We start from the raw sequence: 25,887 nt of genomic DNA on the forward strand, positions 1-25,887 counted from the left end.
TTTGTCAATGAACTAAAGATGTTAAATCCTACATGAAATTTTATTCATATCCTAGCAATCTGCTCTGTATTCCACTTTTCTGATGAACTGGAAAGGTTCTGGTAAAACCAACACTAAACAGCAATAAAAGCCCCTTTCTGTGTTTCCTGTGAATTAGGGAAGAGACCAATGAGAAGCTGGGAAACGTTTAGAAGTTACAGGATCTGACTTCTGCAAACTGAGTGCATGTATTGAGCCATAAAATAAGTGGCTTGATTTTGAGAAATATTCATTTTACCACTGTGTGAACTATCACCACTGAAATCTACTGAGAAACAGGTTACTTATATCTGAGACCAGCCAAAGGCTCCACATTTGTACCATTTGCTTGCTGTTTTACTGCTACCAACTAGGTGGCTATCAGCTTTTCAAAAGATCTTGCATATTGTCTAGTAAAACTAGAGAAAATCAGACACAGCAACTGAAGATTCAGTTTTAAGCTTGACTGCCTTTACAGGGGCCAAATAAAGGCAGAGAATCTATACAACAGATAACAATCTATATGAAAAATTATCTTATTTGTTTCACACCTCATTCCTCATAATTTCATTGCATTACATCCAGTTCTTAGAGTATGAGAAAGAATGAGTACTGCTTTCCCATTCCCTTTCTCCATGCTCCTCCTGGTTTTGCAGACATGATATTACTTGTCCCCATGATATTACTTGCCTTTCCATCCCAGTAATTAATTTTTAAAGCTGAAAAACTATAGCATAGTCCCTCTCTACATGGAAGAACTAAACAACCAGCACATTTATAAGTATCATTCATTCAGGCATTTTTGCCAATGAAAAAAGAAATAATAATCTGAGGAGAGTATGAGGAAGGCATGGACTTCTGAAAATGAGAGAAATATTCCTTACACATGTTCCCATGACAACCCTGCCTGTAGCACTGCTGAGACCAGTCACTGAGTGTGAAGATGCTGTGTCATTCCAACTCTATTTCAGCCTTCTCTTTCATTTTCTCTGATTTTTTAATTTCTCTGGTTCCCCAAGTCCAGCCAGCCAGTCTCCAAAATCTCAGTACTCAAGTTCAGAATGTCATGAGAGCACACTTTCTCAAACCCATCGTGGTATAGCTGTCATAATAATGGGGATGGAGCCAGGAACTTATAATATGTGGAAATTAACACTCACAGCTGCACAAAGTTCAGTGTCACTTTGTTCAAAATTATAATCTGAGCAGAAATCTAAGACACAAGAAACAGGCAGTTATTTTCCAGCCAGGCTTTGCCTCTCCCTGGGATCTCAGCTAGAGCTAATACGAAAAGAAAATAATGCATCAAGTAATTTATTCCATCACCCTGCCATTTCAAAAATATTCCCTGTGGTCTGCCTTAGCATGGTTCATACAGCAACGGGAAACACAACTGAATGTAATAACTTGTAACACAGTTTTGTCCTGAAGCTGTACAAAGCCTCAGTAAAAAATAACTGAGTTAAGGGCTGGGCATGAGTTGGGCTGTGCACTGTGAAAATTCTACCTGTAGCTGTTAGAAATAAAACCTCCCTGACATTACTCATCAGAATGAATTTGCATAGCAGTGTTGGTGCAATAAGCACAGCACCTACTACCTTGTATTATGGTATTATTATTTTGTACCATTGTCTGCTGGAATGCCATGCATAGTATGACTTCTGTCAGAAAACATGTCTCATTTTTGTCTTTGCCTTGTCAAGACATTGGAGCAGTACATTAATCACTAAAGGATTGTCAGTAGTTTAACAGATCGCATTTGTGATGCTCCAAAAGAAGAGAAAATGCCACAGAGGAAACAAAAACTTAAGGAGAATGAAACATATGGAAATGTATACATTGTGAGCAGGCAGGTGAGCAGGGATATATTTTGCATCAGAAATAACACAGTCAAAAATATTCCTGCTGTTTCTTCTTCAGCATCAGTTGACTGCAATAGAAAACTTCTGTATAGGTACAAATGTTAATTTTTAATTAAGTAGTCAACTGTGCTCTGAAAACACCGGCGAGCTGCTAACCCTTTATTAGTATTTCTTCTGCTTTTACCACACCTTTAACTTTTCCAGCATGTAAATCAATACCATTTTCTTGAACTCCTGTGAATTAATATATGAGGCTCTCTATTTTGCACGCAGAGAAAGAGAGGTAGGGAGCTTTCCACCCACGGCCACAGAAGAAATCAGTACTTGGCCCATGTGGATGTGGGATTAAACAGCAGTTCATATTTATTCTACATGTTACCTTTCCAGTACTTGAATGTTTGCTCTCAAACATCAAATCAGGATGTCCTGTTAATAAGTACATATTATTTTTGTGCTCACAGAAGGTGAAAGCATCCTGCATATGTTCTGTTTGCTGCTGGAAATGAACCATACATGAAGCTTACATACACATGCTAATTTTTGGCTGGGCTGAATATCTCCCACCCTATTCATAAAGTTATCCTGGGAAGGAAATTCCCCCCTTCTGGTTCTACAGAAGCCTGAAGTCAGAAATAATATTGATCCCATATGCTTTTTATTAGCTGCAGCTTTTAGGCAGCAGAAGTAAAAAATAATCCTCTGGAGAAGAGCATCATGCTGCTAGCTCCTTCCCAAGGCTGTGTGAGCACTGCCAGCACCTTCCCTGTGCTTCTGAGGAATGTGACTAAGGCACCAAAATGTCCTGCAAGGTAACACCTTGCATACAAGGTCAAACAGAGCTGAAGGGGAAGGGATCAACTCAGCTGTGCCTACGTTCGACAAACATGTTGAGGATTAGTGCTCTTGATGAGGCTTTAGCATTCCCAAGACATCCTTAATTATCTGAAGAAAAATTAGTTCTTTATTCTTAGGTTTATATTTTTCTCCTCGCCACTGCCCTGTGTTCAATACACCCTGTGCCCTAAACTTGAAATCCCAGTATCTCCTGTAATGCTATCCCATTAGGCAGGGCAGGTTGGGACATGATTTAGTGCAAATGATGGTTCTTGCACTATTCTTTCCTTAAATCTTGAAGATCCCAAACAACAGTGATGACTCAACGCTTTGGTGGATGGAAAACAGAAGAGGCTGAGGTGACATTTTTGTCCTGTTACTGACCCATTTGTTTCCTCCTCTGGATCCTAGCTCAGGGACAGTAAATGGGGCAGGCCCATAGATTGGCAGACTGGCAAGTTTACACCTGCTAAATTGCTTCTTTGTCACTGAAGGGGATTAAGATTCTCATTTGCTAAAATCAGGGGGGACAGTGTTCAGGGGTGCTTCAACTCACCCTGAGTTAGGGGCTGAAGAAAGGTGAGCTGAATTTCTCTGTGTTAATACCTCTTTCCTTATCTCTACTGGGGAAGCCTGGTCCAGATTTTGACATCTGACTTTATAGTTGTAGTGCACAGAAACCAAAAACTTTCACACGGAAGAGACATGGAGCAATGAGAAATCAGATCACGTGCATACACAATCAAATTTTTACTGAAAAGCAGCTTCACAAGCACAATGGCACCTCTGCAAGTGAAGTTGATGGTATAGCTCAGAAAATAAAGATTTGTCAGTGAGTGCAGAGTAAATCCCTATTCAAGCAATTAGGCACCAGTTTGGTTTCAAAGCAATCTTAGTCCATTAAAGAAAAATGCCTATTTAAAGTGTTCTGGCTTTGTAGTTAACAGATTGATTATTACCACTGACAAGTGCCAAGCACACCCACACAAAAGAAATTCACTTTGAAAACTGCCTAGCTGCACATTTGCCCATCAGACCAGAACAGCCTCGGGTATATAATAATAATTTCTTGCTTAATTACGTATTTACTCAGGACTTTTAGAGATATTCTTGTCTTCTGAGTGAATGAGAACATTTGAAGAGCAGCAGCTCTTTTTCTTCCCCAATGCTGAGGTGTTGAAATGCTGAGGCTGACGCTATCCCCGAGCATCCCTCAGCTGCCTGGCAGTGGGCATTGCATGGGAACAGGCAGGAGCTGACCTTGGGACCCCTCAGAGAGGTAGTGGTGGCAGTGGCTTTCTCAGGAGTACTGCTGTGACATCAGAAGCTGAAATTCTGCCAGTCGCTTCCATGTTTGTCCTACCTCTTTGTGGTAGGAGCCTGCCTTGGATGTTTGTCCTGCCATGCTCAATCAGAGACCTGATAGTTTGGCACATCAGTAATGGCTGTGGGTACATATAACAGGATGGGAGATTCCTTGGAGGAGTCGGGCAGAGTGGCACACAGGGGAAGTAGGAAAGCCCTGCACAGGACAGACAGATGCATAGCCAGACCTTGCCTGAGGCCAAAGTCAAGGTCCTGCTGTTTCTCCCAGGGAGGTTTGCCCCGAAGTGGCTTGTGCACTAAGCTTGGGGAAGGAGGTCCCTTCCCCCCCCTTCTCCTCTTGCACTGACTGAGACTATCACAGGCCTTTGCAGGACATTGCAAAGAGTCTCATATCTTGAACTCTGGTCACCTCAGCAGCATTTGTCTCCCTCTGTCTCCACCCTCCCAGGAGAGCCTCCAGCACCTTCCACGGGGAAGTCAAATTTCTGTTCAAACCATGATCCTGCAAACTGCAGTCAATTTTCTTACAGCAGGTGACTGGAAACTCAGCCAAAGAACCAAGGGTGAAATCACCCTTCTGTATTTGAAGAGCAGATTTCACTGGTTGATTCAGTATCTCCATTTCATGAACAGAGGGGTTTGTCCTGCAAAAAGGACTTTCTCAGCTTGGGAGAATTGGTTTTGCTCTGACCTGGGTAGAAACTAACCTGCTGGAAATGTTATTTTGGAACAGTTCTCTTTTGATCTCCCCCCTGCTTTCCTGTAAGGCTGATGGGCAGCTCATTTAGAGGCTTCCCTTGGTTTTAGTCCTGTACCTGGGACCAGGGCAAAGTCGGAGGTGTGTATCTAGGAAAAAAGTAGGACAAGATGGAGAATTAGGCCTTCTGAGACTCACCACAGCTTTTTTTCTGACATAAGACCATATAGTGCAGTCTTTCAAATGGAGATTTGTGTTTCATCCATTATGGTGACGCTGATAATGATTGGGAGGAAAAAATGTTCATATGATTCTTTAGCAGTCTGCTAACTACTGCAGTAGGAGATAATAACCCCCACCGAGTAGCACTTACTGGAGCTTTTCAGTGTGATCAACAGGCTTGTTTTCTCTATCTCCATTGTTTTATTTCCTATTTCAAAAGAGGCCATCCTTCACTCCTTGGTTTCGTAAACAGGACAGTGCAACAAATCAACCAGACTATCTGAATGAAGAGGATTTCAGAGATTCACCAAGATGAGGACCTTCTGGGCATCTCTTTCCTTTCAAAAATTATATAAAGTGACAAAAAGCCAATTGGCCGTTGTCACCCTGACACAATAATTACAACCTTAGAGATGTAATGATAACATGAGAAAACCTTAGCAATCAATGCATTTGATAAATCACCCTCAGGACCAGCATTATTTAAAACCATTGCTTAAATAACTCATGCAGAAAAACCTCCCTTCTATGATGAAATATATAATTTATAATGTAATTGGATCACTACCTTGCACTGCGTCAGCTCCAGGCAGTATGCAGCTTGAGTTACCAAATCGATACAAGGCATTCTTGGGACAATTTAAGCATGTCTGCACATGGAGATTGAACCAATTTCACTGCAGTTTTGTCTAATCTGAGAAAGAAAAACCAGCACAGACTTCACAGGGGTCCAAACCACTCTGGGGGCACAATTGCTTGAGCTGCACTTTGTAGAGAAGTAGCCTGTTCTGGGGAACAAACCCATCATTATGAAATAGGGTGGAAATCTCAGCTTGTTTTGTGTCTGATGCTAGTTTATCCAGAAAAAAAACCTATGTGCTTTTACCAGAAACGTTTTATGTATGTTTTTAATTTTTAATTTTTTTTTTTTTTTTTTTTTTACATTTCACATTTATAGTTTAACAGCACCCGTTCGCCCTCCCCAATTGAGTGTTGCCACATGACCCCCTGGAGTAGAAAGGTACTGGAAAAACAAGCAATTCTCAACTAACAGCCCTACCTCAACTCTTCTGCCTTCCAGATCCTAACCCTCTTGCTTGCTTTTCACTTGCTAACTTTACTGCACTAAAAGAAACCTTTTCTCTTTTTCTCTTGTCAGTAAGGCACAATAATCACCCCCCCCCTACTTCATTCATCACCTTGGACGGGTTTTTGGGAGCTTGTGGCAATGAAGCCACCTGCTCCTGTCACCTCCTTTAAAATACCTGAACTGGGACAGACTTGATAGCATTAGCAATTGCATTTCATTCTCTCGCAATGTGTGAATGCCTTTGCCAAACTGCCCCATTTCTTTTTCTTTTTTTTTTTTTTTTTTTTGGAAACAGTAAGAAACTGTTCAATCAATGCCAGCACAACAATTCTCTGGCCATTTGGGGATGCCAGGGTTTGGAGAGGAGGAGCTCTGGCAGCCAGGGTCACTTTGACTGCTTTGTCCAGAGCTTCATTGTCATCCAGAGGAGGAATCAGCAACAAATGCAGGCTCCTTGTGTGTGTGTGTCTGCGTATGTGTGTGCAAGGGTTTTTGTTTTGTTGGGATTTTTTTTTTTTGCATGCATGCATCAAACTTTTTTGGGGGGGGGGCAGTTACCTAGGAAACAAAGTCTTTTGTGCTTGAAGTTTATATGAGCTATTCACGTCTGCCGGGAATCAGCACAAAAGCTGCAGGCAGAAAGAAGGCTGCGATGTTTGACTGAAATCCTACGTGGGAAAAGGGGGTTTTCTGCAGGCAGGAGGAGGAGGAGAAGGAGGAGGAGGACGCGTGTGTTGTCTCGGGTCTGGGGGTGCTGTGGGAGGTGACACTGGTGAGGTAAGTGCGTGCCCTCCACACAGCTTAAATAGTAGCTGCTGAGTAAAGGTCTTAAATGCTTTTGAGGCCAGGGACTATCTGCTGTTTGGTAAGCCTGAGATGGTTAATTCCCCTGGGATTTGTAAGGAGCCTGGGCGGAGGAATGGCAGAAGTACAATGGCAGCCCAGGCGTGATCCTGAGGTGTTCAACGCCCTCCTGCTCGACATCCTGCTAAGAAGCCAGGGAGCAATATTTTATCTTCACCATGTTTGCTACCGAAACTAAAAACTGGGAAATGAAGTGTAAACAGCAGGCATGAGGGGGAAGGCTGGTAGTTAAGCAGCTGGGAATTCAGGACTGAAGAGAGAGCCAGCCTGAAAGGGATTGTGCTTCGTTTTTAAAAACCAAGAGGCAGATGGATGGCCTGGGCTGGTCGAAGAGTTGTCACAGCTTATAGAAGAATGTATTAATGGAAAAGGGGAGGGAAATTATGCAGAAAAAGGTAAGTGTTTCTACCCTCCATCCCTTCCGAACAAAACAGAAACTTTTTTGCAAACAAAGAGGCTCCCCAAAGCTGATCTGGTAGCCAGCAGCACATGAAAATGAGTTTAATTTCTTTATCTTTTACTACATGAAATTATAGCGGCGTTGCAAGACAGGGTATTGTCGGGGGATGTTTCTTCCAAAAGAAAACAAACCATATGTGTTTCTTCCATGCAGTTTACTTTTCTCTCTGTTTCTTTATCTTCTGTATCTAGTGCTTCTTGTAGCTAAAAATGTGCATGGTTTGTAAACAGAATTTCTTCTGATGGTTGCTACTCGTCTCTTTGGCTGCTGTTCCTCTGCCCTGTTAACGCCTGCCACTTCCCACTGCATAGCTGCTGGGTGGCTGTAACTTTGGTCTACTCCTGGTCTGAGTGTGTAAAAATGAAATGCAAATGTTTTTTTCTCAAGTATGAAGGGATCTTCTTTAAAACTTTGGGCCTTCTGATGCTTCTTCTCAAATGAATGGTTAAACAGGACCAGTTCTTGCCTGTAATCAGCAGACTCGGGTTTTCAAAAGGTTGTGGATGCAAATGAGGGCCCACAAGCCTAACGCTGATAGTAATTGAGGGCACGCTTGCAATGGGTACCTGGGAATGCAGGACGTGCCCCTTCTGATGGAGAAAATGTCCTGTAAATGTCACTGTGAACAGGCTGACTTTTTCCCAGCATGTTGAGGATGTTATTTTTCCATTGGAGAATAGCTTATGCTGGGTAACTTAGTGAGAATGGTTGCTCTTTGCGTCCTTGTAGTTGATTTCTGATCTGTGTGTCTGCTTTGTTTCGAAATTAGCCTCCCGTGTCTGAGTGGGAGACACTGATCTTGAATGTATTCATTTGCAGTCCCATCCACCAGAGGACGAAGATACAGATGTCATGTTAGGGCAGAGGCCGAAAAATCCAATACATAATATCCCTTCTACACTGGATAAGCAAACCAATTGGAGTAAAGCACTACCTCTCCCAACTCCAGAGGAGAAAATGAAACAAGATGCCCAAGTGATTTCTTCTTGCATTATCCCCATCAATGTCACTGGTACAAATCTCTTCTATTTCTTTTTATTTATTTATTTATTTCTTGCATGGTTCAAGGGAGATCAAGTACTTATTTTGTTTAATTTATTTGAAGGCATGGGATTGTGCAGTCTGGGGGCAAAGACCCTAGCTTGAGGATTTGGTTTCTGAAGACAGTGGGCTAAATTCATCCCTCATGCGTGACCGCTGGAATCACTGAAGCCGCATGTAGGATTAATTTGTCCGGTATTTTCAGAGTCATGTTATACAGTGTAACAAAACACTGGTTCCCTGTATAAACAATGTACTTTTGTTGTGTATGTAACCTACAGTCTGTATTTACAAAGACCTCAAATAACTTTCTGAATGTAGCTGACTGAAATAATGCAGAAAGCCACCAAAATTAATCATATGATTATCATGTGTAGCAGGAGAAGAGAAACTAGAGAATGTAGGCTACTATTTGCAGTGCTTTAAACATGCAAGGCATGACTGTGTAGCATGCAAACCATCGCTCTGAGATCTCTTTACATGCAGCTATGCTGAAGGTATAGTAACGGTGTTTTCTTTTATTTCTATAACATTTGAATAGAGTTGGCTAGATTTGTTTGAGGAGGGACTTGTTTATAGAAGCAGCAAGTATGTCACTTATTAAATGTGATAGGTAACTAATTTCCAGAATCAAAAATCAGGCTGTTTTTCTCTTTCTCTTTTTCTCTTTCTCTCCTTCCAGAGGGCTATGGTAAACATAAAGTTGATCTGAGTTTTCCTCAATAATATTTCACACTGAGTTTTGACTAACGTAAGAGCATAAAGTGGGCTGACTTCCGTGGTTTTAGAGTTGAATATAAACTATGAGGGAAAAAAGTAGGGAGCTTTCAGTTAGCCTTCATTCCCCGGAGAAAATATTTGAAATTAATTCTATTTTCTAACTGGGGGGCTGGGGGAGAGGTCAGAACCCATCACATCCCTTTCCTCTTTCCCAGGACTATCAGCCATGCCCAACCTTCCTGAAAGACAGGCTGCAAGGCTCACCATGATGCTGGGGAGGGCTGTATGCCCACAGTCCAGCTTCAGCCTCTAGATGAGAGGCTCTGGGCTTTTGGGCTTGCAGTGTCACAGTGACAAGTACCCATGTGCTCCACCATCAGCTGTATGCATCTTCCTGGTGACAGCAGTGTGGTCCTGGAGCCCCTCTGCCCTGGCAACAGAGGTGACACTGCAGGGTGCTGACAGCTCTGCCCACCCGGGGAGGTGGCATTCAGGAGTGGGTGCCCCCACCACTAGGATGGTGCTTCTGGCTAGCTGTGGCCAGCAGAGCTGCCTGCATAGACCCTGCTGGGCTGGAAGTTGGGAACTGGCTGGTCAAAGTCACAGGATGGGCACTGCCAATTAAAATCCCTGCAGAAAGCCATAGATAGTGTGGTACATTTCCATGAGGTAAAGCTGGTGTTAAAAAGATGCTCTTTCTAGATTCGGTGTAGGATCCTAACTGATGTAGGCTTTCTAAAATGGCTAATGTCACCTAATGCAGTTCAGAGGAGAGTTAGGTCTGGGACCGATGTTAACTTTTCCAGTAATAGCCATTTTTGCCTAGAGTCCACCTGCCATACATTGGAACCAAATTTCCACTGATCAGTTTTACAGATCAAGAATGGTATGTAATCTTCTGGATGTTTATGTGTATCATTCTCATTAGCACTAATGGGAATAATTTGTATGCGTCACGGGGAGGATATACCCTCTTCCACTTTCCTCTCAGAGATGACCCCTGTGCATCTGGCACTCAGAGCATGTTTGGCTAACTCACAGTTGCTGGAAAACCAGCAGTGATGCTGATTGATTTTTTTATGTTCCAAAGAGTTTGCTTTCAGTTCTCTGTTTTGTTTTGGTTTTTTTTTTTAAGCTTCTCCCAACCCTGAGAAATGTTCACTTTTTTGAAAATTACTGTTGTTGGAGATTACAGCACTTTTGTTCCATATTAAAGAAAGTTCTTCCTCTGCTTATTCCAGGGGCATTGGTGGTTACAGGACATCTGTCTGAAGCCTCTATTTCACTGTAGTAGATTTCAAGAAGAACTTTTACAAGAAAGTTACTTTTTAATGTTTTACATTGTTATGTAGTGTAATATGTATGTGTATGTCTGTGTATAATTATGTTTCCTATAATTATACGCTATTTAAATAGAGCTTCTTATCAGGATTTTTTTGTTTTCCTTTTGTTTGATTTAGTTTGTTTATTTTACTTAAGATTACAAACCACTGTACCAGTGATCCTTATGTTAGTGTTTTTACGGACCTGGCACATTTTTCCAACCTGTCCCATGCCAACTTTAGAGAGTATGGGTGTACAGTATGTGTGAAAAGCCAGCACAGATGGGCGCTGTTTTTCTGGTGGGTCTTGTCAGTGGCCTCCTTTATTTTGACAACAGGGTGTAAAAAAGCACAGTGAAAGACTCTTCCCCATGCTAACGCCATGGAAACATACAGAAAATGAGGAACTCCTGCCTATTCTGTGTGACCATGGTTGTAAACAAGTGTGCACATGAACATGGGCTCTGAAATCCAAACTGAGGATTTTGATTAACTGCATGACCCGATTCCCAGAGCAGACTCTCACGCATCCACGGGATCCGTGCTGCCCGCTTGAGAAAATCAGGCCACTTACTGATGCACACAAATAAACAGCAGCTGCCCATTTATCTTACCCTTGGCCACGTGTGATCATCACAAAGAATGCTCTCTAAACTTGTACGGGGACTCAGCCCCATTTTAGCTGTCTCCTTCCTTTTTGAAGTGTTAGCCCCCTTAGCATATTGGTCTCCTAAGAAATGCCCAACTACTGCAATATGGCATTACAACCTTAAATTGTTTTCTTACGCTTAGTTGCTTAAAATAAGTCAGGCTATAGCTGAGCAGATTACTCTTTGCAGACAAGTTACTGTCATTGTCCCTATGACAGATGGATAAACAGCTATAAGAAAGATGCCCTGTTACCAAGAGCTCTCAACTCTATTTTCCTTCCTGATTTTCTTTTCTTTATTTTTTTTTTTCTTTTACTCCTTCTGTTATTTTTGGCAGACCAGGCTGCTGAGGGGGAGCTGGAATTAGATTCAAAACTGTGATATACTGTGATATAATTTACATAAGAGCTACATAAGGGCTCCCTTATGTTTATTCACAGGCTTAATCCAAGCTCACATACCTCCACTGTGTTCCAGCCATGAAAATTTGTTTACTATTTCTAAAGGCTAATGAGACCTATTTATGGGTTGCAGGAGTTGGTTTTGACAGAGAGGCTAGTATACGCTGCTCTCTTGTTCATTCACAATCTGTACTACAGCGGAGACGAAAGTTGAGGAGGAGGAAAACCATCTCTGGCATCCCCAGAAGAGTGCAACAAGAAATAGGTGTAGTATAAATACAAATCTTCCGTAGATAGCATTCTAACCAACTTAAATTGCAGGGAAATGAGGTGGTAGTCAGCCTTCAAAAGAAGCAAAACCTCGAAAGCGTACATGCTTGTGGAGTTTGGGATTGATGTCGTTTGTTTTTTTTTTTTATTTACTACAGTAAGCAAAGCTATATTACTCCATATGGCCTTGACGGACTGGGGGCCTTACCGAGTAATATAGATGTACGTGTTCAGCTCTTATTGTGTAAATGTTAATCAGTTCTTTTTCTTTTTTTTTTTCCATTTTATTTCTGTTATGAACCCATAGTTACATGCATAAAAAGTAACTAGATGAAGTGAAAGTTTTTTCTTGCGTGAAGGGAGCTTAAGGTAAAGAACTGACAGATGTTGCTCAGCAAAGTGATGATGAGCTGTCACAACAGCCAGATAACTCACTCAGATGTGCAGTTGGATATCCACCTTAGAGACAGCTGCTGGTACTCTACAAGAAACTTTGCTAAATATTCCTTTTATTCATCATGCTCCTTTTTGACTCCTCGCTTCTGTTCTTTACTACCAAGGATATTTGCCTGAAATGGAATTTCTTACCTCACTTCTTGTCCGAGGTAAATCAGGAGCAGCTCTGTTGAGGGCGAATCCATTTTAAAATGGTATTAATGTAAAATGAAACTAACAGGATCATTGTTTCTTAATGTTCATCTGCACCAGAAGATGGCTGTGTTATCTCGGTCCATTGCCAGGAAACCTGATGGAAATCAGAAGGAATGTGTTTATAATGGGAAATAAGCAACCAGAGAACCTATGAAAGAAAGATCCTGTTGCCTTGAAAATATTCTTGGTAGTAAAGAAGCAGCTAATGGAAAATCTGAAAAGACAGATAGCCAAAATAGAATTATTTTTAGATGCTGAAGGAGTGTTTTGTCCAGCAGCCATTCCTAAAAACTGCCTTTAACTAGTTGAAATAGTGGCAAAAAACCCTGAAACCTTAATATTTATCTTAATATTTACGACAGCAAGATCAGGTCTGTGTGAGATCACATTGCAGAAATAGGAGAACTGAGATCACATTGCAGGACTAGGAGAATTTCCCCACCTCACCGGGATGAGGTCTTCCTTATGTACTCTTTATGACAAAGATAAATCTGGTCCAATGCTCAGCAAGATTTAAAAAGAAAGAATACAGCAGATAATGCTTCTTGGGTTGCTCCGCGGGTCGTCTCGCGCCAGGAAATGTGGAGCTGCCTCCTACTCACCCGGCTTTCCGTGTGTCCTAGATTCAGACGAGTCACCGGTGGCGAGAGAGCGCAATGTGATTGTGCACGCAAACCCGGACTTCTCCGGCTCTGGCAGCAGGAGGTCGGGGACCCGGGACTCAGAGTGCCAGACTGAAGAAATCCTGATAGCTGCTCCCTCCCGGCGGCGGATCCGTGCCCAGAGAGGGCAGAGCATTGTCGCCTCCCTCTCCCACTCTGCCGGCAACATCCTGGTGCTGGCAGACAATGGGGATGCCGTCTTCGCCGCCGCTGTCAGCAACCGCATCCGCTCACGCAGCCTTCCTCGCGAGGGTGCTCGGGCCACGGAGGGCCATCAGGATGCCACCACCAAGGATGCAGGCTATGAAGCAGAGCACTTCCTAGCTGGCCAGGAGAGGATCCCAAAGAAGGGGAAGGAGGTCTTGGGCAAGCAGGGTTCACAAGAGCATCAGCCCATCGGTTTAACTTGTCCTCAGCACCTGCACAGCCCTGAACACAGTATCGGTGACAGGGGAAGGTCACGACTGTCAAGGATGGCCGATTCAGGCAGCTGCGAGATTTCATCCAACTCAGACACCTTTGGGAGCCCCATTCACTCTATCTCCACAGCAGGAGTCTTGCTTAGCAGCCACATGGACCAGAAAGAAGACCACCAGTCCTCCAGTGGCAACTGGAGTGGAAGCAGCTCCACGTGTCCCTCTCAGACATCTGAAACCATTCCTCCTGCTGCCTCTCCGCCACTGACGGGCTCTTCACACTGTGACTCTGAGCTGTCGCTCAACACCGCTCCCAATGCCAACGAGGACTCCAGTGTCTTCATCACGGAGCAGTTTGGTGAGCACGCAGACAAGGTCAGAGGCCACAGGGCGAGTTCCTTCACCTCCACAGTGGCAGATCTACTGGATGACCCCAACAACAGCAACACGAGCGATAGTGAGTGGAACTACCTGCACCATCACCACGATGCTTCCTGTCGCCAGGACTTCAGCCCTGAACGCCCAAAGGCAGACAGCCTGGGGTGCCCCAGCTTCACCAGCATGGCCACTTATGACAGCTTTCTCGAAAAGAGCCCCTCTGACAAGGCAGACACGAGCTCACACTTTTCTGTGGATACTGAGGGATACTATACCTCCATGCACTTTGACTGTGGTCTCAAGGGTAATAAAAGCTATATTTGCAACTATGCAGCCATGGGCTCCGAGAGCGGCCAGACCGGGAGTGTGACCTCCAGCCTGGCTGACTGCACCTGGCAGGAGTGCGTGAGCCACAGGAGGCAGGGAAGGCAGTGCATCTCACTGAAGAAACCAAAGGCAAAGCCAACCCCACCAAAACGCAGCTCATCTTTGAGGAAATCGGAGGACAGCACCGACTTTCCTGACAAGAAAGAACCAAAGATCGGTGGTGGGCAGCATGTTTCTCACACTGCCAGGGAGATGAAGCTGCCCCTTGAGTTTTCAAACACACCTTCCCGAGTCGAAGGCCCCAACCTGCCGGCCAAGCAGGAGCTCCCCTGGGCGAACCAGGGTGATAGTGGGTTAAAAGACACTCCATTCGACACTGCCGATATCCCCTCTTTTAAAGATGAAGGTGCTGAACAACCTCACTATGCAGACCTCTGGCTTCTGAACGACTTGAAATCCAGCGATCCTTACAGGTCCTTGTCCAATTCAAGCACCGCTACGGGTACTACAGTCATAGAGTGCATCAAGTCACCAGAGAGCTCTGAATCCCAGACATCCCAGTCGGGGTCACGAGCCACCACCCCATCCCTCCCCTCCGTCGATAACGAATTTAAGCTGGCCTCCCCTGAGAAGCTGGCAGGGTTGGCCTCACCCTCCAGTGGGTACTCCAGCCAGTCAGAGACACCCACCTCTTCTTTTCCGACTGCTTTCTTTTCGGGACCTTTGTCTCCAGGGGGGAGCAAGAGGAAGCCGAAAGTACCGGAGAGGAAGTCATCACTGCAGCAGTCGCTCTCAAAAGATGGTACCGCCTCAGTGAGCAAAGACCTCGAACTGCCGATTATACCTCCTACTCACCTCGACCTAAGTGCTCTTCACAACGTCTTGAGCAAGCCCTTCGCTCACCGGCACCAGCTGCATGCCTTCAGCCACAGCAAGCAGAGTGCCATGGGGGAGGCCCTGCATCCCAGCCCTCCCTCAGCTCTCGCCATCACACCCTCTGTTCTCAAGTCTGTCCACCTCCGGGCAGTCAACAAGCCCGAAGGAGGGAAACAGAAAGGCAGCACCCCAGACCTGCTGTGCATACAGGAGACCACCTTGATGGCAACCGATGTTTCTCCAGGCAAAATGAGGCCGCTCTTAGCTAAGAAGCCGGTATCGCGCCAGTACTCCACAGAGGAGGCCATAATGTCGTACATCGATGCTTCCACAGCAGAAGGGGGCCCCAGAAAGCCACCTTTAGAGAAAAGCTCTTCTTTCAGTGGGCAGAATAGTTGTGAGCAAGAAGCTGTAACTTCAGGCAGCCAGGGTCTGGTTGAAATCAAACCTGGGAAGGATCAAACACACCTGGCTGCTGAGTGCTTGCCAGAAAGCACTCTAAATCAAACTTGGGCCATCTCTGCAGATAGGTTTCAGAAGGGCTCATCTGTCTTCACTGGTGATGACGAAGCAAAGAGACCCAGCCAGGGAGCAGAAACAGAGCAAGACATTCAGCAATCACAGGCTCAGCCAGAGCCCTACACAGGTGATGAGGGGAGGCTGGAAGCTGGGCCTGAAGGTGAAAGCCCAGGTCAGGTGGAGGGAGCAGCCATCAGCGATCAGCTTAAGCACCAACCCGATGTAAGCCACGATGTGCCTGGGAATATCTGCTATGAAGTAGAGACTGCAGCAGTGAATTCACTCGGCGAAGGGATTTGCAAGCAGGAAGACAATATCGCATCAGGTATCCCAACCAAAAGTGCCTCAGATGATGGCAGGGTGGAGGAGACGGCAGGCAGCATGGAGGAGCCTTCACTGAAAGGTGAGTTGTGAACCTTTTCTGGTTTATACCCAGTCATGCTGCTTTGCACGTTACTGGTGGTGGATTCAAAAAGCAGGCTGGAGCTGCACACTGGCATTGGTTTAAATACAGAGATATTTATCAGTGCAGAGTGTAGTTCTTTGATACTTATATTCTCCCTCGTGCTGCATTTCAGCCAAAGAGAAAAGGGTGGAGCACTAACCCTGTGTACAGAGGAGCCTTGTTATCACTGCTGCCCAGTAGACAGGAGATCCTAGTTTCAGGCCTGAGTAATGCCCCCTTTATGGACTCCAGCATGCAATGTACATGATGTTTACATTAGAGATAAAGTCTGCATGGTGGTATTGGCCTCTTGGTTGTGAAGCGAGCTGGTGCCTTGCATCGTCAGTGCTGTTGTGAAGTGCGGTGGGGTCTGACTCACAGTGTGGCCTCTTCCCTTGTTTAAGAATCTTCTCCAAGCGATGAGTCCCTCATGTCTCCACTGAGTGAGGAGTTGCAGGCTGACGCTGAGGATGTCTTTGTGTCTCCAAACAAGCCCCGCACCACCGAAGATCTGTTTGCAGTCATTCACAGGTGACCTAACCTTGCAGCAATGGGGAATGCTAACGTGCAGCCCTACACAGTTTCCCACTGTAGGATGGTTATTCAATGGTTATGTCTTGTCCTGAAACTACCTTCTTACTTTATTGAGTTTAGTTTTCTAAAAAGCAGCTTTTAAAAGATGCTTATTACAGCCTGGTGTACCCTCTAAGTATCTTCATGGCATGTGTAGGATGCTTTACAGTTAACAACATCAGGCCGTTCTCTCTAATAAGCATCCTTCTCTTCAAAGAAAACTGCCTGCAAGTAGTTCCTGCCTTCTGCCCACCACCTTTGGGGTGGTGAGTGAGTCATTGTAGCAAGGATGACGAGAAGGCATCTCCTCCATTTTGGCATATTTTGTATTCAGATGAAATTATGTATTTCTCATATTGTATAGGTTACGCTATTACTATTACCTAAGATCCCATACGCCTAGTCCTCTTTATAAAGAGCTGGTTGTGCATGCTCTGTTTCAGAAGAGCTGGCTGAGGTTGAGTGGGACTGTGGCTCAGTGCTTCATTCATTTCACAAAAGCTATCATGGCTTCATGTGCCATCAGTCACTGCCAGCCCCTGATATTTGAGAGCGGGACTAGGAGAACTCTAGCTAATATGAAAGCACAGCCAATCTGACCAGCACTAATGTTACTCTACAAAGATAATGTATGAAGCAAACACTCGTTCCTTTGTGGTTTTTGCAGATCAAAAAGGAAAGTTCTTGGAAGAAAGGATTCTGGAGACCTTTCTGTAAGAAACAGATTGAGAGCTTCATCTGGGACTAGCAGCCAAGCCCCTGCCAGCAGCACGTTCCCTACCAGCAGCGTGCCACCACCCAGCAGTGTGGGCACTCCCATAAGCAGTCAGAGGTCCCCTGGGCTCATCTACAGGAATGCCAAAAAATCCAACACATCCAACGAGGAGTTTAAACTGCTGCTCCTTAAAAAGGGCAGCCGTTCTGATTCCAGCTACAGGATGTCTGCCACGGAAATTCTGAAAAGCCCTATTTTGCCCAAGTCACCCGGAGAGCTGACAGCAGATGCCCCTCAAAGCCTAGAGGAGTCTCCTCCTGCAGTGAGCCCCGACGCGTCTTCCCCTCTCTCCCCTTGCTCCCCCAGGGTCAACGCAGAAGGATTCTCCTCCAAGAGCTTTCCTATGTCAGCATCATCAAGAGTGGGGCGTTCCAGGGCACCCCCAGCAGCAAGCAGCAGCCGGTACAGCGTGCGCTGCAGGCTGTACAACACCCCCATGCAGGCCATCTCCGAGGGAGAGACGGAGAACTCGGACGGCAGCCCCCACGACGATCGGTCTTCTCAGAGCTCAACGTAGGCTGCAGAGGTGCCAGGGCCAGGCTGCCAATGCCAATGCCACTTGGGCTCTGTAAGGCTGTGACTATAAGAGGCCAATGCTGTAGCAGTCAAAAAAAAAAAAAAAAAAAAAAAAAGGAAAGAAAAAAAACAAAACAGAAAAGAAAAAGATTGCAGGGCACTATTGATGCTTAAATGTGTTTGTGTTTGCAAGACACTGGGGAAACAGAGGACTACAGCTGTAGCTATTTATTACGTTACATTTTTCTGAAGTAGGAAGATACGGAATATCTGCTCTGTTTTCTTTTAGCTTCATTTGCTTTGTCCCACCCTCATTTCCGTTGTCACTGTAGATTTAAAGGTTATACATTTTCCAGAGTTAAGAGTGACTTTTAATTGTCTTTTGTTTCCAGAAGCTGCCCATCTAGGAACAAATCCCTCACTGTAGTGCTTCCCTAGGGAGGAAATAAATAAAAAAAGGAAAAAAAAGGAAAAAAAAAAAAGAAAATCTTCTTGAGGATTGGTATTTTTCTACGCTAAAATGAAATGAAACAAAATTTAGAAGAAATAAACAAAACATATGTAAATACCATATTTTTGATAAAAATTTGTAAATAGAATTATCAAAAAAGCAGACATGTGGCAAACAATTTACTGCATAACAACTTTGTTTATACAAGACAAAAGAAGTCCAATGTAATAACTGTATTCTGTGAATACCATTTTCATATCAAACAAAAAGTTCACATGGCCACCAGTAACCACTTTCAGTGTGACAAGCCTGAAGGACAATATTAAGCAGTGGAAAGGAGGAATTCTCCACTTTATCTAATGAAATGGAAAGGCTCACTGCAATGGGATTAAAGTAACCATTTGTCTTTCTAAGGCAGCTCCAACAAAGCTAACTGGAAAGCACAGCTGGGAGGGTTACCGTGAGGATTGGTGGGTCAGACGAGTCTGCTTCTGACAGAACAAGTTCATGTCTGATGCAAAGCCCCAAAGGGTCCCATCCCACAGAGCCCCCTGGGCCTTTATTCTAGCAGGGATCACTTCAGAGAGGAGAGATGCAAGAAGAAATACTACTTAAGTTTCATTTTCCTATTAGAATATTGGGATACGTAACACGGTCATAACCTGGTAACTATAATCTTTAAACACAATTAGTTTCTGGATCGTAAAGGAAACAAATAAATTATAAGCATGCAAGAAGCGCTTTCAATCTATCAGTAAATATCTGCAATGAGTTTTCAGTGAAGCTTTCTCTTTGTGCTGATGAGATTCATGCTACCTAAGTATTTACAAAATGACACTGTGAAAACGTAGCTGGGAAATAGGTATGTGTAAGCATTATTTATAATCATTGCTGAGCTGAGAAGGGGAAAGCTCTGGTTCATTGTGCCAGCCACATAAAGTTGGGATCTTGTCCGGGTTTAACAGAAACGAGGGACAGGGTGGGGGACTGGGGTGGGGTGGGAAAGGAGACAAATCAAAGCAACTGCTTTGATACAAATGAAGGCAGGGAAAAAAAAAGCTGAATTACTTGAAGTTACTTGAATTTTCTCATCTTAAACCTGCAAGAACGTGTACTTTTAGAATTTAACCCGTGAGTTGCTTTATACTTTTAATTTTGAAACAGAATAAAACCAACAGGCCTCATTCTCCTTGGGGCCACCATGGTTTCCCTTAATGTAGCCCTGTCTGTGCTACTTGGAGAAGAAGGCCCTCTTTGTCCAAAATCGATGCAGGTGGTGTTGGTTGCCATAGGATATGGTTTGGAGTATAGGAGAAGTTAGTGATGAGAAAATAGTGTGAGGAGGAATATGGTATGCAGTAGGACAGGTCAAATAGCATGGCAGAAAGAGTGTACTTTGGTACTAGAGAAATCAACTAGAAGCTGGCTTTAAGCATAGGTAAAGGATAGGGAAGTGGGATGTGTGAAATGGGGTTTTACTAGTTTTTTTGCTTTTAATCATGTAATGCATAAAGCCAGGAGTTTTTAAAAGCGGGCAGAGAGTGTTTTAAAGAGGAAGGTTCTACCTAAAACTTTTATTATTTTAAAGAGTCTGAGCAAGTCAGAATGGTCTAACAGATCCTGAATGTTATTTCCCATAAGGTTCACATTTGATTTTGTGTAGCACTTAGCACAAGAAAAATAGTATTCAGGGTTTCTTACCATTCTCCTGCGTAGCCTGGTTGTGTTTGGTGCGTGAGGTGGAGTCTCCGTGCATGTGGATGTGTGTTGGGAGGAGGAGTGGTCCATCAGCTGAAGGACTGCAAATTCAGGAAGTTTAAGTAATCCTAGTCTAACATTGTTTTCAAAAAGGTAATGGGAGCAAAGTTTTGGAAACAAAGGTTAATCACATTAGTAGATTAGTTAAGCAAATAGGTCTGAATACAAGTGAAGTGAATGAATGGGAATGTTTCAAGAGGAAAAACCTAGCATATGACAAACACCTTTCTGGAGAACGTGAGTAGAGGAAGTTTACATATTAGTCAGAAAATCCTTAGTTTGTCACCTTCAGTCATTTTTCTTAAAAATTTTAACGGAAGCACTTTCAAAATATGTTTAATAGTTTGGATTTAAATAATAATTCAAAATCATAAAGCGAATACAGCTGAATTGACCTTGATGAGACCACTTTTTACTATGAATCAGTAATTTCATAGAGAAACCATAAAGAAATATATATATAAACCAGAAAATATTTTTGACTGGAATGGGGCAGCAATACTTCAAATACGAAACAGCCACAGAACAATCCAGTTAAAATATAGTCTTACTTCTTTTGTTTAATTTCCTAGTTTGTCCTTAGCAGATTGAAACCCAAATAAAGGCAGACTCTAAATATACTATGAAGAAAAAAGTTCATAACAAACTTGTGAACTAGAGGACAGCGAATGGCGGGGCCCCCTGTAGTGCTGCAGATGTGCCATTAAGGCACCAGAGGAGAAGCTCTTGTGACAGGGTACAGCACATACATCAGGTAACTGCTGAACCGTCATTTCAACATTTCAACTTACTGTTCTGTTGTTTGCACTGATGCTATGGAAATGATTTCTGAAGTTATACAGCTGTGTGTTCTGAAAAATAACATCTTCCCTCTTTTTTTTCTTTTTTTGGTTTTTTTCTTTTCTTTTCTTTTCTTTTTTTTTTTTTTTTTTTTTTTTTGTTGTTGTGGCAGCATAGAGGACATGGGATAGTTGTAGCAAATAAAGCATATGTTTGCTTTTTGCCAAAGGTCAGTGATTGAGTGCATTTGCTGCAATGGTGGCAGATAGAGAAATACTGTAGGTTATGACTTAAAAGAATTAAAAAAAAAAAAAATTAAGAAGGTTACAGTGTAACTATTTTGGTACTAGCACCAGTTCATGCTGGCAGAAAAGACAATGGTTTATGGACTTGCATCCATTTTGTATTTTTGTAATATTTGTAAATACAAACTTTTTAAATTGTTGCAAAGATGGTTTCTTTTGTAAAATGTTTTCAAAGTTTACATTAAATCCAAGCCTTTGTATATTTTAGAGCTGTGCAACACTTTAAGTCTTGTATTTATTTTTAGTAAAAACAGTGACAGTTTCATTGTGAACCCCTCTCAAAAAATGTGTTGGAAAAGTTTGATTACCTAGAAAGTGTGTATAGAAACTGCAAATAAACGTGACTGCTATTAAATCACACCTCCTCTCTTTACTTTCTCGTAATGAAATGTGAAGTCTTGTCTACAGTCTACAAATATGCTATTTCTGAGGGTAAAGTCTCAGTGCATTAAGCGTTTCAAACCATTTAATCATGTTTTCTCTTCATCTTAATTTTGTTACAAACTGAGTAAAGGGAAATGTGTTTCCAAACTGTCATTTACTTTAAGTGGAGTTTTCCCCACAAGTGCAATTTGCCAGAATATAAAGAATGCTGAATTTGCCCCAGGTCTTTAACATGTAAGGAAAAGGTAAGAGAAAGGAAGAGAAGATGAATAATAGTGGGAAGAGTGCTCTTTCATCAGCAGCTGGAAAAAAAAACAAACTGCAAGACTTCAGAGATTCCCACTTAGAGAATCCAGTGACTGAACATACCAGATAAAGCAGGCTGTTGGCAAAAGGCAGACCATAAATTATGAACACCAACTTCGAAGTGAGATCACTATTTTAAAAAGGTTCAGTTATTAGGAGGCTGAGAAGTCAGGATGTGGAAGCTAAGTGGCTTTAATGATAGCCCCTGCATGTCTCTTTGAAAATTACATACCTGAAGGAAAGGGGAGGGGAAGATGAGCCTCATGAAACTTTGCTTTCAGTTGTCATTTTGTCAGTAGTTTTGTAACACTGTACCGAGTGTCTGTAAAAATGTGTATGGAAAAAAAAACAAAAAACAAAACCAAACTGAAATATGCAGGTCTGATGCCTTAGAGCGCAGTTTTTGGGAATGCTGCAGAGCTATCTGCAATCATGGTTCTCAAGTATAGGAGGATTGGCACAATAGGGTGGTCTCCAAGTGAAAATCAGTTTGTGAACTTTTGTTTTAACCAGATGGTCAAGCAGTTACTGATTATGTAGATAATTTACTCTTGGATGCTGTGCCTTTCCCAATCTAGAATTATAGATAAGCAAGATCTGTGGGGAGACCTTAGCCCATAGAGGCAGGAACAAACTGATTTTCAACTGGCCACTGTAAGCCTGTGTATTTTTTTTCATGCTCAGTGGAAGAGAACCTGAACATTAGACTACACAAAATATACCCATTAATTTTTTTATATATTCAAGGTGAAATTATTGTAACTATTTGTAACATATGTGAAGATGGCAACTTTTTAAAGTCTGTAAAATCTATACATACCACCATTGGGTGCACTCAGAGATAATAAAAACTAGATCCTAGAAGTAGTATTACTGTGTCAAAAGCACTTCTCAGGTTGTACTATCCTGCTTCTCAGCAAAGCATCCCACCATACTGTGCAGATATATATAAAGACTGTATATAAGCATGCATGGGGGGAGTCACGGGGGTTTGGAGTGGGTTTTTTTGAGGATAACAATGAACATGAGTGTTAAAACTCAGGTGCCACATTTAAATTTTGGGACCTTTTCCCCAGGGTGGAATTCAACCCCTGCCCAACAAATCTTCCTATACACTCTGACAGTACACAATTTCCATAGCGTTCTCAGAGACTTGGCAGCTGAGGCCACAGACAACCCAGTGGGATCCTCTTGAGCCAGCAAGTGGGAGGCATATCTTAATCTCTATCTCTTGCAGGAGCTTTTATGTAACTAAAAAAAGAGAGGCATTGATCCACAACAGAAATGCCACTTCAGAGAGGAGACTAGTGTAGGAATCGGTCAGAAGAAGGGAGTGTTTGTGCCTGTTTTTGGGAGTCCTGCTGGTCATGGCTGCTGCGCTGTGTAACATGAGAACGGTCTAGGAAGCAAGGGATCCTTCTGAGTAAAGAGTCTGATCACCTGATTGCAGCCACCCATCTTCTCCCAGTGTGGGAGCATCTTTCCTAGGAAGAGGGCAGCCAAACTCTGGCTGCTTTCCTAGTACCGATTTCTATCCACATTTCTGCAGGCATTTACTTGCCAGACTTTGTTTTCCATAAACCCATTTTGGGTTGCATTAATAGTATTTTCCTCCGTTAATTCTCTACTTGTTGACAGAAGCATGTATTAATTCTTCTGATAGTTTCCTGGGATTAAAGTCAGACTGAGAGGTTTTTTTAATTACCTAGCTTGTCTCATTTGTACTTTTAACTGCCAGTCTGTTAGCATCCTCCTGAAACTTTTCTAGTGCCCAGTGCCATGCAAATCCTTCAATGGGATCTCCTTACTTCTTTAATGCTAATGATTCAGCTTTGCTGACCAAAGATGTCTCTTCAATTACTTCAGTAATTAAATGAATGGAAGTGGTTTTACATCCTATAATCTGTACTCTTGAAAGAGAAAACTGAGGAAATGTAAGGAATGCATATTCTGAAACACAGGCTCAAGGTTAGGAAAACAAAGCAATTAAAGGAGCTAAATACAGGTTTTTCCACTAGATTATATTGTGTTGCCATTTAAACTTCCCTAGAACTGGAAAACCAGAAAACCAACTCTGAATATTGAGTAATTTGTTCTATAAAAGATGTTGGCATTATCAGTGAAGAAGAAGAAGACAAATTAACAAGCTGTGCAAAAAAGCTATGGCAGTGACAGCATCATGGATGAGAGTGGTAGCACTTGCTTTCATTCTCAATAGGTAGCTTCCAATTTCATTAACAGAAGATTATCAAGCTCTGGCACAAATACTTCTTACTATTATTTCACAAAAAGGCTGCAAACCATAAATTATTCCTGTCAGCAAATAGGTGCTCCAACATCTCCCTCTTAAATTCTCTGGTATCTCCATCTGGAGCAAGAGGAGAGGCAGGAATTGCTCCCTCAGTCCAAAAGGAAGAATAACAAAGGCCAAGAGAATGGTGCTTCTTGATAAACTCATTAGATAATTCTTATGGTTCGATGTAACTTAGAATTTTGGATCAAAGTCCAACCACCAAGGGTCAGGTGCAAGCATAAAGTTTTCTTTGGCAAATAACACAAGCAAAATGATATAACCCCACGAAGGTGTGGCAAAAGAGAGAGAAACAAGGAAAAGATACAAGGAAAAGAGAGAGAGAGAGATAGGTAAGTAAGAAAGCAAGCAAGAAAGAAAAGAATGAAGGAGTTTGAGAAAGTCACCCTCACAGGCCCAGAGGTATCTGGCAAAGGGCATTCCAGTTCTGGACAGGGCCCAATGCAGGATGGTGGGTCAGTGAAGGACGACTATGATACCACAACCTCAGTGCTGCTTGCATGCCCCTAAATTCCCACTATTCCAGGCAGATGATCCACTGCTCTTCTGTTGGCCCAATACAGGTAAAACTCATTTTTCCAGCTTTCCTCCCCAGGAGGAGACCTGTCATAAGCATAAGTGAGTCTGTTGCCTGTTATCATCAGGAGGCAGGAGGTGTCCCATTCAATTTGGAGCCAGTTTGCCTGATGACATCACTTTGAGTATAAGTCTGCTTCCCCTCAACATTCCTGTTTGTCACACTGTCATCTGGGGCACAGAAAGTTCAAAATTCCACCTGAGTGGAACACTACAGTGATTTAGACTGTTCATCCTATTACAAACAATACTCTCCATACCTAGGAGTGAGGTACAAATGAAGCAGAAAAATGAACCTTTTTTCTAATAGCTCCTGAACAAAGAAAAGCCTTGCCCTTTAATAACTGTTTTGTGACAGTTTTAACATTTGGCTGCTCTTTTTTTTTTTTTTTTTTTTTTTTTTTAATGTATTACTCAAAAAGAATGCATCTACAAAACAGGAAACTATCAAATGAGTTTTCTGTGGAAATTCACACTGTGGTTTTCACTTAGGCTGAGAAAATTTGAGTAACACAGCTGAACCTGTATACCTGTTCAATGCTATTCTTTAAAGTTCTCCTTTTAAACAGTATTTCCTTTTGGTATTCATTAAAAAGTTACTTGGTAGCAGTCACCTTTCACACATTTCTTCATCATGGGTAATGAAAACAAATGGTTTTGTGACCGTTTAAAAATGGTAGAACCTCAGAAAAGAATTCTCTAGAATGGGCTTCCGACTTTCACTGTTTCCTTGGTTTTGGAAGATAATTTGAGAGGTGACTCAAAGCAAAGAAAATAAAATACAGACCACATGCTCCAAGAACAGATGCCAAACCATGTTATTCTATTAGTGGGATCCGTTTATGTGCATTTCACTTTGCCAAACGAGCTGAACCATCAACAAATCCTAGTGATGGAAATTCAGGCTGCAATTTCTCTTACTTTTCTCAATTTAATGCACAAAACAAGGCTGGGAATCTATGAAGACCAGTGTGTAACTGCAGTTAGTCCACAACTTCACTTAGCATTTGAACTGTTCAACATCACACAATACCAAATGTCAAACACAAAATGAAGACATTGCAGAAACAGACAAAGGAGGTAAACTTATATTTTTGTTTT

The 25,887-nt window shown here is 42.7% G+C and overlaps 1 protein-coding gene across 3 annotated transcripts in view; it reads left to right on the forward strand.

The window, feature by feature from the left end:
- Positions 1-21,567, forward strand: part of NHS (NHS actin remodeling regulator) — a 258,752-nt gene extending 237,185 nt beyond the window's left edge. The window contains exons 4-9 of one of the 3 annotated variants that reach the window (XM_071748906.1): positions 5,918-5,980; positions 8,193-8,385; positions 11,641-11,772; positions 13,052-16,009; positions 16,456-16,582; positions 17,292-21,567. In XM_071748906.1, the coding sequence (XP_071605007.1) occupies positions 5,918-5,980; positions 8,193-8,385; positions 11,641-11,772; positions 13,052-16,009; positions 16,456-16,582; positions 17,292-17,916 (4,098 nt within the window). In that variant the 3' untranslated portion in view covers positions 17,917-21,567. The remainder of the gene's footprint in view (positions 1-5,917; positions 5,981-8,192; positions 8,386-11,640; positions 11,773-13,051; positions 16,010-16,455; positions 16,583-17,291) is intronic. The other 2 variants (XM_071748925.1, XM_071748915.1) reach the window with 2 other exon arrangements.
- Positions 21,568-25,887: the final 4,320 nt, after the last annotated feature.

This window comes from Heliangelus exortis, chromosome 1 (assembly GCF_036169615.1).
Source record: "Heliangelus exortis chromosome 1, bHelExo1.hap1, whole genome shotgun sequence".
NCBI lineage: Eukaryota > Metazoa > Chordata > Aves > Apodiformes > Trochilidae > Heliangelus > Heliangelus exortis.